General features: G+C 41.7%; 1 protein-coding gene across 1 annotated transcript; it reads left to right on the forward strand.

Annotated features, from left to right (window-relative positions):
- Positions 1-4490: 4490 nt before the first annotated feature.
- Positions 4491-13778, forward strand: LOC27207504 (armadillo repeat protein deleted in velo-cardio-facial syndrome homolog). The gene is made up of 2 exons (XM_039292828.2): positions 4491-5309; positions 13214-13778. The coding sequence occupies exons 1-2, from the start codon at positions 4498-4500 to the stop codon at positions 13776-13778; spliced, it is 1377 nt and encodes a 458-aa protein (XP_039148762.1). The 5' UTR covers positions 4491-4497.
- Positions 13779-14889: the final 1111 nt, after the last annotated feature.

Below are 14889 nucleotides of genomic sequence, written 5' to 3' on the forward strand. Positions count from 1 at the left end.
CCTTTATCCAGGAATCCCATGGTCTGTGGCATGATCTCCAAGACTTTTTCGGTTGAGTTATTGGAAACGACGTTTTTTCTTCTTCTGCTAGCTGCTGCATGGCGCTGAAAGATAGAAATGAAGCTGGCTTTGTTGCGTAGGTGACAGTATCAAGCTTAAATACGTACTTTTTCCTGGGGTGTGTCACAAAATGCATTGTAATTATCTGTCCGGTTCCTTGACCCGTACACATCGATACATCTCGCAGATGTCAACAGTTAAAGCAAGAGGGATGGTTCGAAACTGTAACAAAGTGTGAAACAGTTTGGGCTGCAAAGTGGGGCCTGCCATGAGTATTTCGTTAAAAGAGTATCTAGAAGAAGTTTTGGCAGAGCCATCAAAGACAACACGCAGCTTAGTTGCCGTGCTGTCTTCCTTTCATGGTCGTCGCCAGGGTAGGGCATGGGGGTCAGCTAATGGGGGTCGGCCAATAATGAAGTCTTGTTAGGGTTAGAGCCACCACCAGTGTCAATCCATCCAAAACGAGTTTTTTGGAGAATGGGAAGTCCATCGGCCATTTTTATTTGGCCTACACACAGCAGATCAAAGAAAAGACTAGCGCCTATCATCAAGTCAATTTTTTGGGGCCTGAAGAACGAGATTTTGAGCACTAAGGAAGAAGATTGACCAGGTGATGATTACAGTGCAAGTACTTGCAATCCGTTGGAATGAGCATCAGAAGCTAGCTGAGGTTGAGCAGGCTGGGAGAGAGATGACGAAGACCTTGAGCCAAAATGTAGTAATTTGTTTTGCTTACTTCCACAAATACGACATCGATTGGCATTACAATGTCGTAGGTGATGTCCATCTTTAAGGCAGTTTTGGCATAAAGCCAACCTTTTTGCCGCCTGTAAGCGATTTTGAAGCGACAGTTTTTTGAATTTTGGGCAATCAAAAATGATGTGGTCTACAGAATTGCAGACAGAGCAGCAAGCTGGGGTAGTGGCGACAAATGAGTTTCTATAGTTGTGGATGGCTTTCCTAGGTTTTACAACCTTTGGCATGATTCCAAGTGCAAAACTGGTACGTTCGATGTTTTGAACCTTCTGACATCTTGTCTCCAAAAACTTAACAAATTCATTATATATTGGAAGCCTTTCAGTGGAAGCAGCATCCTCCCAACATAGCTAGAAGACAATAAATGAGAATACACTCGGATATTTCCACAGAGGTGCCCATGTTGTGAAGTGCCCATAAACGCAAATTAATTTGGTCGGACAGTTCACGCAGCTTTTTGGGTTTTTATCGATGACAGTGGAAAACATCGACATAAAATCTGTGTATACAGTAAATTTCCACTAAAGGTTGGTAGGTTCAGGTCAGGCACATTAGGTCGTCGGAAAAGAGAACCAGAAGACCACTCAGTTCCTGGATCTTGACGCATAGTCGAACCAGCTTCCCATTTTATTTAGATCCAGTGCCTCCAGGGAATCGTGAGCCAAGTTGAACGAAGCCTCTGATATCAACCATAATGTTGAACACCCGAGGCCCAAAAGAGGCGAGTAGACGGCTGCTGACGAGCGTCACCCGCGCGACCCTGCTGTATGCCGTCCCGGTGTAAGCAAAAGCGCTTGAAACAGAAAGCTACGCTCAGGCTACAGTGCTACCCATAGACTTTCGGCACTACGTATCTGCTTCGCCTTCAGAACAGTGTCCAACGACACGGCATTGGTGATCGCTGGCACACCGCCTCTAGACCTATTAGCCTAGGAACAAACATACGGTAAAAGCCTCTCCCCCTGCGCCAAGAGGTCAATACGAGCAGAAGCAAGGCAGCATACCCTGGAGACATGGTAGCACAGGTGAAACAACGTTCTAAAGGGTCGCTGGACGCAGCAGCTGATTCCTAATCTCAAGCCGTGGATAGAACGGACGCATTGCGAAATAACGTTCTATCTAACGCAGCTGATCAGTGGGCACGGTTGCTTTCGCAGCTATCTGAAAGACTTCGGACATGAGGAGGCGGATGATTGCCCATGCTGCGGAAGTGGACGGAGCGAAACCCCACAGCACGTTCTCTTCTCGTGCGAAAAATATGTAAGGGAACGGAGCTCTCTGGAAACCGTACTTGGCAGCAGACTGAATGTGGATAATCTAGGGGGAGGCGGAATGGCAAGCGGTCAACAGTTTCGCCGCAGCGATAATCTACCGAGCTCAGAGGAGCTGAGAGAGCCAGGAGGGTCCACGAGTGCACATTGGTTTTTTATGTGTTTTTTTTGGCAGAAAGTCAAAAAAATTTTTTAACGGAATAAAAAAATTTTTAGTTTCTTTATATTTAGGATAGTCTAATTAGATAAAAAAAAGTCGATTTTTACTTTTTTATGCAACACTGGCTTATTGCCCACCTCTCAAAGAGAGCTGATTGTCGATAACATGCGTAAGACAAAATTGGCGGCAAATCATTGTGCAACATTTGTGGTTAATATTTCCTCAGAGAATTAAAAAGTTTAAGCTGGTGTCATGGAAAACAGTAGGCCAGGTATGTAGATTTGTAGTTCAGTAAAATTTTTGTGTATGTTATATGTTTTTGTGTAGTTGTAGCGTGTTTTGTTTATGTACCTTTTTTACAGTCAACTTAACAATTGTAGCTGTGTTTCGTGGAATATAACTTTTGTATGGCAAACCACTTCAAAAGAATTTTAACGGCAAGTTATTAACTAACATGTGTATAATATTATACAACTAGTTTCATATGCACCTTTTTGTTCCTTTTTGAAAAAATTACGTTTTTGTAGATGAATACTTGTTTGGGCATGCAGAGCTGCTTGACATTTGGAGCAACAATAGTCGCTCTGAGGATGCAGTTAGGCAGCATATATTTAAAAAAATTGGTCAGAAAAATTGGTCAAATAACATTTGCCAGGTTGCAATAGATTATAGGTTGTAAGTATAATAGCATAACAATGACATATGATAAATTTATTTTTAAATTTCATGACAAACTGTTTTGGACCATCATATACATCTTAATATGATTTTATTTTATTTGATTTTCTGTATATAATATCATAATATAATATAATTAAAAATAGATACAAATTTTTTTTTTTTGGTAATGTAAATATTTTTATGGCATATCGGCCAGATCGTTTATATGGCAGCTATATGAAAGTTGACCAAATCACTTGAAACTTTGTGAATCATCTTGGGGGAAGTAAAGAGTAACACAAACCAAATTTGGTGAAGATAGGTCATCATTTCGAATTTCTGCCAAAATAAACGCATAAAAAACCACAGTGGAGTGAGCAAATCTTGAGCAAAATTAAAGTAATGGCACGGCCATACCGCGGGGGGTTCTGGTTTTGCCCTCCTTACTGTTACATTGTTATCACTTTAATTAATCTTAATCTTAAATGTCTAATAAACTAATGAAAATAAAATATAATAAATAAATAAATATAAATTTAATTATTTAAAAAATAATTTTTTTTTTTATTTTTATTTAGTATTTATTCGGTGATAGACTTTTTCACTTATACTATTACAAGGCACTTTTTAATAGCATATCTTTGATTTGAAACTGTTCGCGATCTCCGGATTTCAGAATCGTATATTAACGGGTTGGATAATTGAAATACTGCGGAGATTGGAGTTTGCAATTATCAACTGGGGCAGAGTCCTATATTTACGGGTTGGATAACTTGCACACATAAATCTTAGGAACTGCATTTTCGTGTTTTGCCAATACAAAGCATCTTTAAATAAATTAATTCTGGTGCGGCTGCGCTAATTACACATTGTTCGTTTAAGTTCCTCATTTGTTCAGTTGTTATAAAAGCAGTATTATCTCAAAATGTCTTTTAAAATGTTCAGGTATACGATTTATCTAAGTCAAAAAATAAAGTCCCTGTTCCGCGTCTTGTATGAAATTCTCTAAATATGTACGTATTTCATTGATAAGACAAATTTTTTATAAATCCAAATCAAAGTTGTTTAAAATAAGCCATAATCGGATATTCACTTATTCGAATTTAAAGCGGTGTTATAATCAGGGAAGAAGGTTAAAAGATGCAGAAGGTTCCTTAATTTTTTTAAAATTTTTTTAATTTATTATTATTTAATGGGTTTGTAGGTGTACTGCGACCCAGTCGGATCTATTGTACTACCCCTTCATGACTCAAAGATCCCCCTGAAGTCCAATGCACTGTATAAATGCCAGAATTTTATTGGGGCTTAGGACTGCAATTGTTTCCCGTGGGACTACATACATGACCAGGAGTCTGTTGCTGGTTGTAGAGCTCTCCGCTCTTTGGCTTTTGAACAAAAATTTGAGAGAGCCTGGAGCCAGATCTGTAGCCAGTACAATAAATTATTGCAATTCATATTGTAAGTACTGGCAGGTAATCATTTGGATTGAACTCCGAACCAATCGAAATTACATCTAGATTGGACTGACAGTCTTTAAATATGCCAAGAGTTCGTATATTAATGAAATTTAACTTCCTTTTCAGTTTAAATATGAATTCAACTCACATAAACATGGACCTTTCATTGACGCATGAGTCTGCAAACATGCAATCCCAATTTGCGTCTTTTCCAAATTATGATCAATTTTCGGCATCAGGATATTCAAGCACTCCGTTATATATAACAAAGCCCACAGGAATAGGTGCAATAACAAAAGTTGCGCCGCACTGCTCTCAAAATAAGATTGAGACGACCTCTACAGACAATTCCATTCCAGACATAGAGAACCATCCATTAGCTACAACAGTGAGATATGTACAAGGGGGTCAATATGAGGATACATCCGAATATGGTGTAGCTGGTTTAACTTGTGGAATAGACTCTGAGTACACCGCTGAAGCTGTCGTACCTTACTGCTATACGTCGGATGCAAACTATACAGGAATTCAAAACACGACTTCAAATATTAAACCATTTTCTGGAAGGCCTTTTAATGATAACCTAAATGGAGCAGAAGCTGTTGCGGATTCCCAATGTAGAACCTTTAAAAGTTCAGCTGAATTTAAATTACCTCAATTCGCCATGAGCTCTATAAATACTGTGCCGCAGAGATTGGAAGAAAAGGATGATTACATAGAAGGATCAGAAAATGATATTTGTTCTACAATGAGATGGCGGGATCCAAATCTTTCAGAAGTAATAAGCTTTTTAAGCAACCCGAGTAGTGCTATAAAAGCTAATGCAGCAGCCTATCTACAGCATTTGTGCTACATGGATGACCCAAACAAGCAACGTACAAGATCTCTGGGAGGTATACCACCATTAGTTCGACTGCTATCTTATGATTCTCCGGAAATACATAAGTAAGTACAAATCTTTAAATACAAGAAATGTAATAAATATCACTGTCTTAAACGTTCATAGAAGTTTTTCCTGACTATCAATTTAGAGCATTTGTAAGTTGTTGTCCGCAGTCATGATTACAGCAATATAAAATGGTCTTTCTAACAAGAAGTTATGTATATAATACTTCACCATTAACTTTTAAAAAATTATATTATATAAATATTATTGCCTTGTGATGATTAAGGAAAGATTTATTTTAGTTGCGGGTGTGAGATCTTACAACAAGAAGACTCCAAAAATACGGCTATGTTACAACTTTTGATTTTTCTCTAATATATATATACTTACGTAGTTATTAATTTGTCAGTCGAATAAATGATCCGTCAATAACAAAGACAAAGATCAACGCTGAACCAACTTTAAATCCAAAACACGAACAATTTCGGTGAACGTCTTTATTTAAGAAATCTCAGCTTAAGACTAAATGTACAGAGTTTTGATCGGCTCGAAGTAAGTTGTGAGAAACGGAAATGTCTAGTCAGCATATTTGTGGGGTTTGGTTTTTTTATATGTGTACAAAAGAAAGAAAAGTGATCGAATGTTTAGGGGACGTGGACGTTGGCTCGCCACAGAGTCTAGATTTCGGACTTTTGCACTTTGCTGTGCGTAAATGACAGCTAAGCTTAATCGAAGGGCTCTCGATTTGATTACATTTCGTACTTAGACATTAATGTGTGTGTGTGATTGTTTACAATAGTGTGTGTGGTTGGGGAGTTGTGGGTGTAGAATGGATATGCTCTGTTTTTGACGGATTCCAAATACTGCATTTATACTCTGGATAAGTAGCCGGCTATTAGAGAACTAGTAAGTCTCCCTGAAAAGCTTTGTAGATTTCTGTGTCAAGATCAATTTTTTAAATTCTGCACAATTGGTTATGTTTTTCAACAAAATCGAATTTCATAAAATGTTTGTTTATTTGGTGTTTATGGTTAGTATGTGTGCGTGCGGGTGATTTCACTCTAAATATACAACGCTTTTTTTTCCGCAAAAACGGTCTATCAAATATTGTTCAGCTTTTTCTCTGGTCATAATATCGTTATAGATTTAAGTGATGTGTTATAATAATAAAATAAATAAATAAAAACTTATTCACTCAAGTATGTCTCCTCAAGTGGTGGGATAGAGCGTCCGCTATGAAATTATACCCGTTGAAAAGGATATAACAGGTAGAAGGAAGCGTTTTCGACTATATCAACTTTATAAATTCTCGATCAGGATTAATAGCCGAGTCGATACGGCTATGTCCATCTCTCCGTCCGTTCGCCCGTCTGTCCGTATGAACGTTTCGGAACTATAAAAGCTAGAAGGTTGAGATTATGCATACAGATTCTAGAGATATAGACGCTGCGAAAGTTTGTTGACCATGGCTGCTTGCTGCTTGGAAATTTGTTTAAATTCCTTTTGATTGTAGGCCTTCTCTCACGAGGCGCACTCTTGACTTCCTGTCTGTTGGTTTAAAAGAGTGGGTCTTCCTTTACGGGAAGCCCTTTTTCGTGCCCCTGATCTTTCCAGTCCATGATTTTGGAATCCTGGGCTTTTGCGCAGGATTGGATCCTCTCTCCTCTCTGGGTTCTCTGGACTCTTGACGACAAAATCTCTCAAAGCTCTTAAGACGGTATTCTCCCAAGAATAGCCCCCCGGAGAATGACACTTCCCAAGAATAGCCCCCCGGAGAATGACACTTCCCAAGAATAGCACCTCCCGAGAATGATTCGGTCATCGGCCAGTAGTTTTAAAACTCTAACCGCCAGAAATGGGTACGGCAACAGGCGAAAATGAAGCAGTGGGTCGGTCTCGTTTTTGCGCCAAACAATGCGTTCAAGGTTAGTGTAATAAAAAATAATAGAAAACTGGGCTTTCCTCTATCTGAGCTGGTGTTTTTTTTTTAATTCGTTTATTAGACATTTAACATTTATTAGAACAAAAGTAAACAGAATAACAATTTGGAGGGCAAATACAGAACCCCCCCGCGGTATGGCCCTGAAGCATTGCTTCGCGCGGACGATCAAGATTTGCTCAATCGTGGACCCTTCTGGCTCTCTCGGCTGAGCTCGGTTGTTACCGCTGCGGCGAAGCTTTTCACCGCTTGCTATTCCACCTCCTCCTGCAGCATGAATAGGACTAGATTATCCGCATTCAGTCTGCTGCCAAGTACGGTTTACAGGGATCTCCTTTCGCTTGCATATTTTTCGCACGAGAAGAGATTGTGCTCTGGGGTTTTACTCCGTCCACTTCCGCACCATGGGGAATCATCCGCCTCATCGTGTCCAAACCGCTGCAGATAGCTGCGAAAGGAACCGTGCCCACTGATCAGCTGCGTTAAATGGGACGTTATTTCGTTCTATCCACGGCTTGAGAATTAGAAACTGCTGCTTCCAGCGGCCCTTTAGACCGTTGCTCCACCTGTGCTGCATGTCTCCAGGGTGCGCTGCCTTGCTTCTGCTCGTATTGACCTCTTGGCGCAGGAGGAGAGGCTTCCACTGTTGGTTTGGTTGACCACTTTGTCTTCCTGCGCTAATAGGTCTAGAGGCCGTATTCCTGTGATCACCAATTCCACCTCTTTGGAAACTGTTCTGAATGCGCAGCAGATACGTAGTGTCGTCAATCTATGGGTTAAATGTTACCCGAAGCCCCTAAGCGTAGCTATTTATATCAAGCGCTTTTGCCCACACCAGGTCGGCATATAGCATAGTAGCGCGGCCGGCGCTCGTCAGCAGCCGTCTACTCGCCTGTTTTGGGCCTCGGGTGTTCAACATTATGGTTGATAACGCCCGATTTACTCCTGCTGCTTTCGAGCTAGCGTAGGCTAGGTGTTCTCGGAACGAAAGCCTGGTGTTTATCATGACTCCCAGGTACCTAATTGCCCCATTGAGCTGAGCCACTGTTCAATGGCCCTGATGTTTTTTTTGCACGTTTCCTCAGTCTTACCGGGATGCTTGTCAACAACGAGAAAAGCCACGTCGTCCTCGAAGCCTACGATCTCCCTCTTCCCAACCAGCGGTAGGCGAAGTATCCCGTCATACATGGCGTTCCGTAGAAGCGGGCCAAGAACCGAGCCTTGCGGGACTCCACCGGTGATCTGGTGCCTGAAGACTCCTGACGTCTCGCAGAGTAGGACCCGTTCCGAGAAGTAGCTGCGAATAATCCTGACTAGGTAGGCTGGCACCCCGAAGCTAATTAATGCTTCTGGATCCGGTCCCACCTTGCTGTATCTGATCTGGTCTAAGCTGTTCTTTATGGCCCCGGTGTAGATAGTCGCCCAAAAAACCCTCGTATTGGTCCTTGAGTTCAGGAGATCGAATGGGACCCCTATTATGTTTTTTTTTTTTTTTGTTTTGTATTCCTTTATTTAAACATTCATAACGGACGCTGCTTATTTGGTAGCTGCCTCCCTTGTCCTCAGGTTTTTCAGAATTAGGGATTCGGCACTTATCCGCAACCGCCTCCAGCGCTAGCCGGTCGTGGTGAAAACGATGACATTCAAAGATGACGTGATAGGCATCCTATACAATTCCTTCGCCGCACTCCGGACAGCCGTCATCTCGAAGCGTTTAAGGTACCCCGAAAGCAGCAGTGTCTACTCAGCACTTAAAGTAAAGTAGAAGTCAATCTGGCCGTGCGTCCTGTTAACCCAGGGCTCCACTTTTGGGATCAGCCTGTGGGTCCATGGTCCTTTGGAAGAGTTGTCCCAAGCGTTTTGCCGGTTGTCTAGGCTACGCCTCCTGCTGGCCTTTTTTGCCTCAGATTTTGCGTTATAGGGCGCTGTCCTTCGTGGGCGAAGCTCTTGGCTTCCCGCACTAGTTCTCCAAGGTAAACCTGCCCAGCGATGACTATAGCAGCATCGTCCGATATTGTGCGAAAGGCAAAGGCTGTCCTCACCGCTCACAGCCGTGGAGATCGCGTCTAGCGTCGACTATCCCTTCCGACATCCGTACTGGCTCGGAGGAAGTCCCCCCGCTGCCGCTATTGCTCAAGCCACGCCGCAATCGCCTTCTCAAAGACCTTTTCAATCGTGTTCAGCAGGCAAATGGGTCTGTATGAATATGGTCCTACCGGGGGCTTGCCTGGCTTGTCCGGGATTAGGAGTTTCTATCCTTTGGGAAACTTTCCCTCGCTTAGACTTTTATTGAATAAATCGGCGGTCCTTTTCGGGTGTATTGACAACAGCTTGGTTGCCTTGTTTGGGATCCGATCAGGAACTGGTACCTTGGCTTTAAGGTTCCTCGCAACCGCCAGGAACTCGGGCTCCGTGACCAGCCGCAATTCGTCTCCACTTGACACGTCCCCGCTTCACCAAGTTGTAGACAGCATTCGCGCTTGCTGGCTCTAATCGCCTTCTTGAATGCCCTTTTCACGACCTTATACTCCTCGTGACAATCTTCCTGGCGAGAGGTGCCACGAGACGAGTGTCCTAGCGCGTAGGCAGATGATGCTCTATACGGCAATCTCGTCCCTCCACCAGAAAACGGCGGTGTGGTGCCTTCGGTACGTCTTCCTCGTCACATTCCTCGGTCAGGAACGTTCAGCGTAGCGAATGCTTTATGGATTGATGCCTCTAGGAGTTGTGTGTGGTGAGCCTCACTCCAGTGCCCACACGTTGAAGTCCCCTCCGACTACGACGTTACTGCGTCCTGTTGAGCGCATTAAGGCAGAGGCTTGGTTCCAGGTAGCAGCTATAGATCCAGATCCTGCCTACCTTTACACAGATAAATCTGCCATTACCTAGACTACCTTCGTTGCGACCTCCCCGCATACACATATGGGTGATTTGCCTTTTCGGTCTGAAACCCATTTGCCACAAGGGTTAACCCTGTACCTCTCGCTAAGAAGAGCCACCTCTGCCTTTAGATTGCAGACGGTCTAGGTGAGCAGCTCCTGCACCACCCCGAAATGATTCATGTAAAGTTTACTTAGTAGCATGAAGACGGTTTCTGCGAGTACCCGCATTCCGAGGGGCATTATGTGCCACCTGCTTGATGCTTCGTGTTCTTTTTGTCGGAAGCGACGAAAACAAAGCAACTGGGCCTCTTGGAGCACCCTGAAGTCTTGTGTCCCGAATATTTGCACCTAACACTCCTGCCTATTGGGCTCTTGCATTCACTTGCAATGCAGCCCATCTCTAGGCAGTTATAGCATCGTGGCGGGACACTCAGCTCGCGGATCCGGCACAGAGAATTTAATGCGGCTGGGTTTTGAGACTGTCTCCCCTTTGGGGACGGGCAGGCTAAATACGGCTGTTTGGTGCCCAGCGAAGCTTCGCCGAATGCTCGTACCTTCACATTGTGTGTAGCGATAGCCGCGGAAAGCTCCTGCGTCTTCACCAGCGTGGACTTCGACGACTGACACCTTGAAGTCCTTTATAATGGCGCGGACCTCGGCAATGCTGGCCATCGTCATAAATGACCGAGCCAGAATGTCAAATTCCACTTGATGAGTAACCGCTGAACCTTCGAACCTTCAACTTCCCCCAACCAAAAATTATCTTGAGAGCAATAGGAAAGTCCTCTGGGTGTATATGAAAATTTACCTCCTGAATTTGAAAGGCAGTAGCAGCTACATGCCTTGAACATAATTAGCCCTTTTCTTGGATGCGTTGAGCCATGAACCAGCACCACTAACGATACCATATACGTGGGACTACGGCATTTAAAACAGAGCTTCTTTAAGTTTCAAAATTCAAGCCGTGGGGCAAGATCCAGTTCGCTAAATCGTGGAAATTACAAGGAAAGCTCGCAGTGTACATATGAAACGATACATGTGACAATGAGTGGATATTATGCGATAATCAACGCAAAGAAATTAACGAATTTTTCAAGGTAGATGAAGAGTGGAAAAACAGGGTATCTTGCTCCCATGAAACCATATTCGCAGCGATAGTTCCAAATTATAGATTTTGTGGGGCCTCGCTGCCGCTAATAGTTCCTAAATTTATTGCTTATATGCTGCCACATTAGCTTTCACTTTATAATTAACTTGCGTATCATCTCGATTAAACAACAAATAAACCTTCAATATCGTTATGCACTAAATCGCTTTTATATAACTCCGAAAGTAGCAAATAAAAAATTCTATTAACTGACGCCTAATTGGTTGCCCAAATAAAAAAATATTTTCTTTTCCAATAAACATCGATGAGAATAAATATTTTGACAACGCCGTTTTGCTGTCTGTAATATTCAGACAAAATTAAAGGCAGTGAACATTAGAAGTAAACCCGTTGGCTACGCTTTCATAGCCAAACAACGGAAGCTTCCGTTAATTCGGCTTTGCGCATATCTTCGTGCTTGAACCGAATTTCAAATCGCTGTCTTTGCCGTTTCGTTGTTGTCTCCATTGACTGCTGTCTCCATTCTGGAAACGTTATCGCTGATGCAAACAGGGTGACATTATTAAAGCGCAAGGCAACTGCAATATATTAAATAGTGGAACGAATAGCGGATATTTTGTCAATGCAGAACGTTAGCTTCGTTTGACCATTCTGTTCTTCTTGAGAGGTTGGGGCTGATGAGCGAACTTGAAAAACTTGATTTAGATGAAAATGAAACAAATTTGAGTGATAAATTTGTTGATCTTCTTTTAACGCTTTAGTCCTCAGTTCGGGGGGAGATTTTAAAGTGCGCCGCGCAACAAATGCCTTTACTGACGCCATTTGTCCGTGTGATTGTGGACTTTAGCTGCGTTCACTCCGAAATAGCGCACCGTCGCTGCCCCCTCTTGAGCTTGCAACTGGCTTTGCTAACTGGCTGAACTTTTTTCATGTTTACGGCGATAATAGATAGCCCTCCTGACCTCACCAACATAAAAAAGCTGCAGCATCTACGACAGACATGATGTGGGACACTGCGCTGGAAACCATTCCCTCACTGGAAATTTCCGATGGCAACTATGCTGACGTTTAGTTCTCCAGGCGCATGCCCCTGAGATTATGGCGCCACAAGTAGGACCCGGTGGAATGGTTAAACCACCTTACGCAATGCCACCGCCAACTTTAAGGGGTTGTGGGTCAACAAGTGGCCAGGGACCACTCAGCGACTCTCAAAAGCTACCGCCGATCCCGGATAGGAAATGCAGCAACAGCCTTGCAGCAGTAGCCTCCCTCGCTTCAACACCCTTATTCCAATCAGGACCCGCAGCACCAATCAAACAGCCCCCGGTGGATACGGTCCTGTAAGAATGCCCGGAGGTGGAGCGCTGCTGGTTAAGTCAGAGTGGAACCCACCACGCCTCTCTTGTACAGAAGAAAGCGGCATACGAAGTCGGACGTGCCCTGTGGATCAAGTTTATCTCCCAGCGATCTGATCTGCTGTATATGCTACCCCTCAAGACTTCTGTTGAAAGACACGCATTAAACGGATGGAGTATGTCCGGTCACGCAGCCGCTAGCAATACCTTACTTTATACTTTGTAAATATGTCATCTTTGGAGATAGTTAAACTCTGCCGCACCTCAGCTGTGCAGCAATATCTTTCCTTATCTAAGCTCCCCTCTCTCGCTCTCTTTCTAGTACTCTCGCGCCTACACCTTTGGCTTAGTATTCTGCTGTTCGCTCTGCAATTAAGTCGCGCTGTATCATTCGCTGTAGTTATCTTGTACATATCTCATCGACGCAGAATCTCGTTCGCTAAAACCAATAAAAACATTTAAATCGCTAAATAAATCTCGTATTTTTAATGCTTTAAAATCGCTAATAAGGAAGTTTATTAGCTTAACGTAGGGAAACAACAAACATTGTTCGATTTTTTTTACTTTAGAAAAAGATTATCGATTTTAGATTGTCAAAGATTGTCGATTTTATATTGTTTTAAATTACGTTTATAATTTTCATATATGTCGGAAGTTAAGACCTTTTTTTTTGTTTCAGAAATGCCTGCGGTGCTTTACGTAATTTATCTTACGGAAGACAAAATGATGAAAACAAACGTGGAATAAAGAACGCTGGTGGAATAGCAGCTTTGGTACATCTTTTATGTCGGTCACAAGAAACAGAAGTAAAAGAATTGGTGACTGGCGTTTTGTGGAATATGTCTTCCTGTGAAGACTTGAAACGGTCAATTATTGATGAAGCGCTCATTGCTGTAGTTTGCAGCGTTATTAAGCCACATTCTGGTTGGGATGCAGTTTGTTGTGGAGAAACATGCTTTTCTACAGTATTTCGAAATGCTTCTGGAGTTTTACGAAATGTCAGTTCAGCTGGAGAACATGCAAGAGGATGTCTTCGAAATTGTGAGCACTTAGTTGAATGCCTTCTTTATGTTGTGCGAACATCAATTGAGAAAAATAATATTGGAAATAAAACTGTAGAAAATTGCGTATGTATACTTCGGAATCTTTCATACCGATGTCAAGAAGTTGATGATCCCAATTACGACAAACATCCCTTTATAACACCAGAAAAAGTTATTCCATCATCATCTAAAGGTAAATAAATAAAAAAAGGTTATTTTTGTTTATATTTCCCGCCTGTTACTCATGTATGAATCGAATTTGCGAAAAATATAGATACTTCATGACAATAATGAAAAACAAGAGAGAATGCTATAGTCAAGTTCCCCGATTAGTAGTTACTCAGCTAGTGGAAGTGAGAACACAAAATTTTATAATATTTCAGGAGATATTGGAGAATATAATGACAAAAAATGGGCGGCTTGTGGGCGTTAGAGTGACAAAAAGTTTTTTTTATGAAATCAATAGAAACTTACAAGACTAATAAAAATATTTAAAATAATATCTTATCTTTTTGCTTGATTAAGTCAGAAATGGCAACGCAGTAAAGGAGATATTTGTCTCCATATAAGTATTTATAGTCCTAATCTGTATCAACGTCCGAGTACAACGTCCGCAAACCGGACTAAGCTGTCACGCCCGCAATGGTGGAAAAGTATTCTCGTTAATCGTAGAGTAAAACAGTATCCAAGATTGGTTAAAACGTATGAAGGAAAAGTAAAATCGATAAAAATATGAAAAAATATCAAAACATTTTGCAAAAATGGTGGGCTTGGCAGTTTTAGGCAGCTTGTGGGCGTGGCAACATGGGTCAAAAAACTTGCGCTTGCTTGTCTATAGAATCTGTATTCTTAATCTTAACCTTCTAGCTTTTATAGTTCCTGAAAACTCGACGTTCAAATGGACGGACAGACATACGGAAAGGGCAGTTGATCCGGATCAAGAATATATATATTTTGATGTCCGAAACGCTTCCTTCTACCTGTTACATACAAAGAAACTACTGTACTCTTTTGTTTTACGAGTAACGGGTATAACCATCTTTCGTCCCAAAAACTGAAACCTTTCCATGTTTAACCTTTCAATCTTTAAGTGCTTGTCGCTTTTACCTATAAGAAAAATGGTGAATGGTTGACAAATAACAAATTTACAATTACAAAATAAAAAATGTACTCCTTACATAAAATTATTGAAAAATTATATTATTATATATTATTATTATATTATATATATTATTATTATATTATATATATTATTATTATATTATATTATTAAATATTATATTATTGAAATATAAATATTTCCTATTTATTT

Source organism: Drosophila simulans, chromosome 2R, assembly GCF_016746395.2.
Source record: "Drosophila simulans strain w501 chromosome 2R, Prin_Dsim_3.1, whole genome shotgun sequence".
Taxonomy (NCBI): Eukaryota; Metazoa; Arthropoda; class Insecta; order Diptera; family Drosophilidae; genus Drosophila; species Drosophila simulans.

Coding starts and splice junctions, on each gene's coding strand:
- LOC27207504 (XM_039292828.2), top strand. CDS start 4,498: ATGAATTCAACTCACATAAACATGGACCTTTCATTGACGCATGAGTCT. Junction 5,310..13,213: donor GATTCTCCGGAAATACATAA/GTAAGTACAAAT, acceptor TTTTTGTTTCAG/AAATGCCTGCGGTGCTTTAC.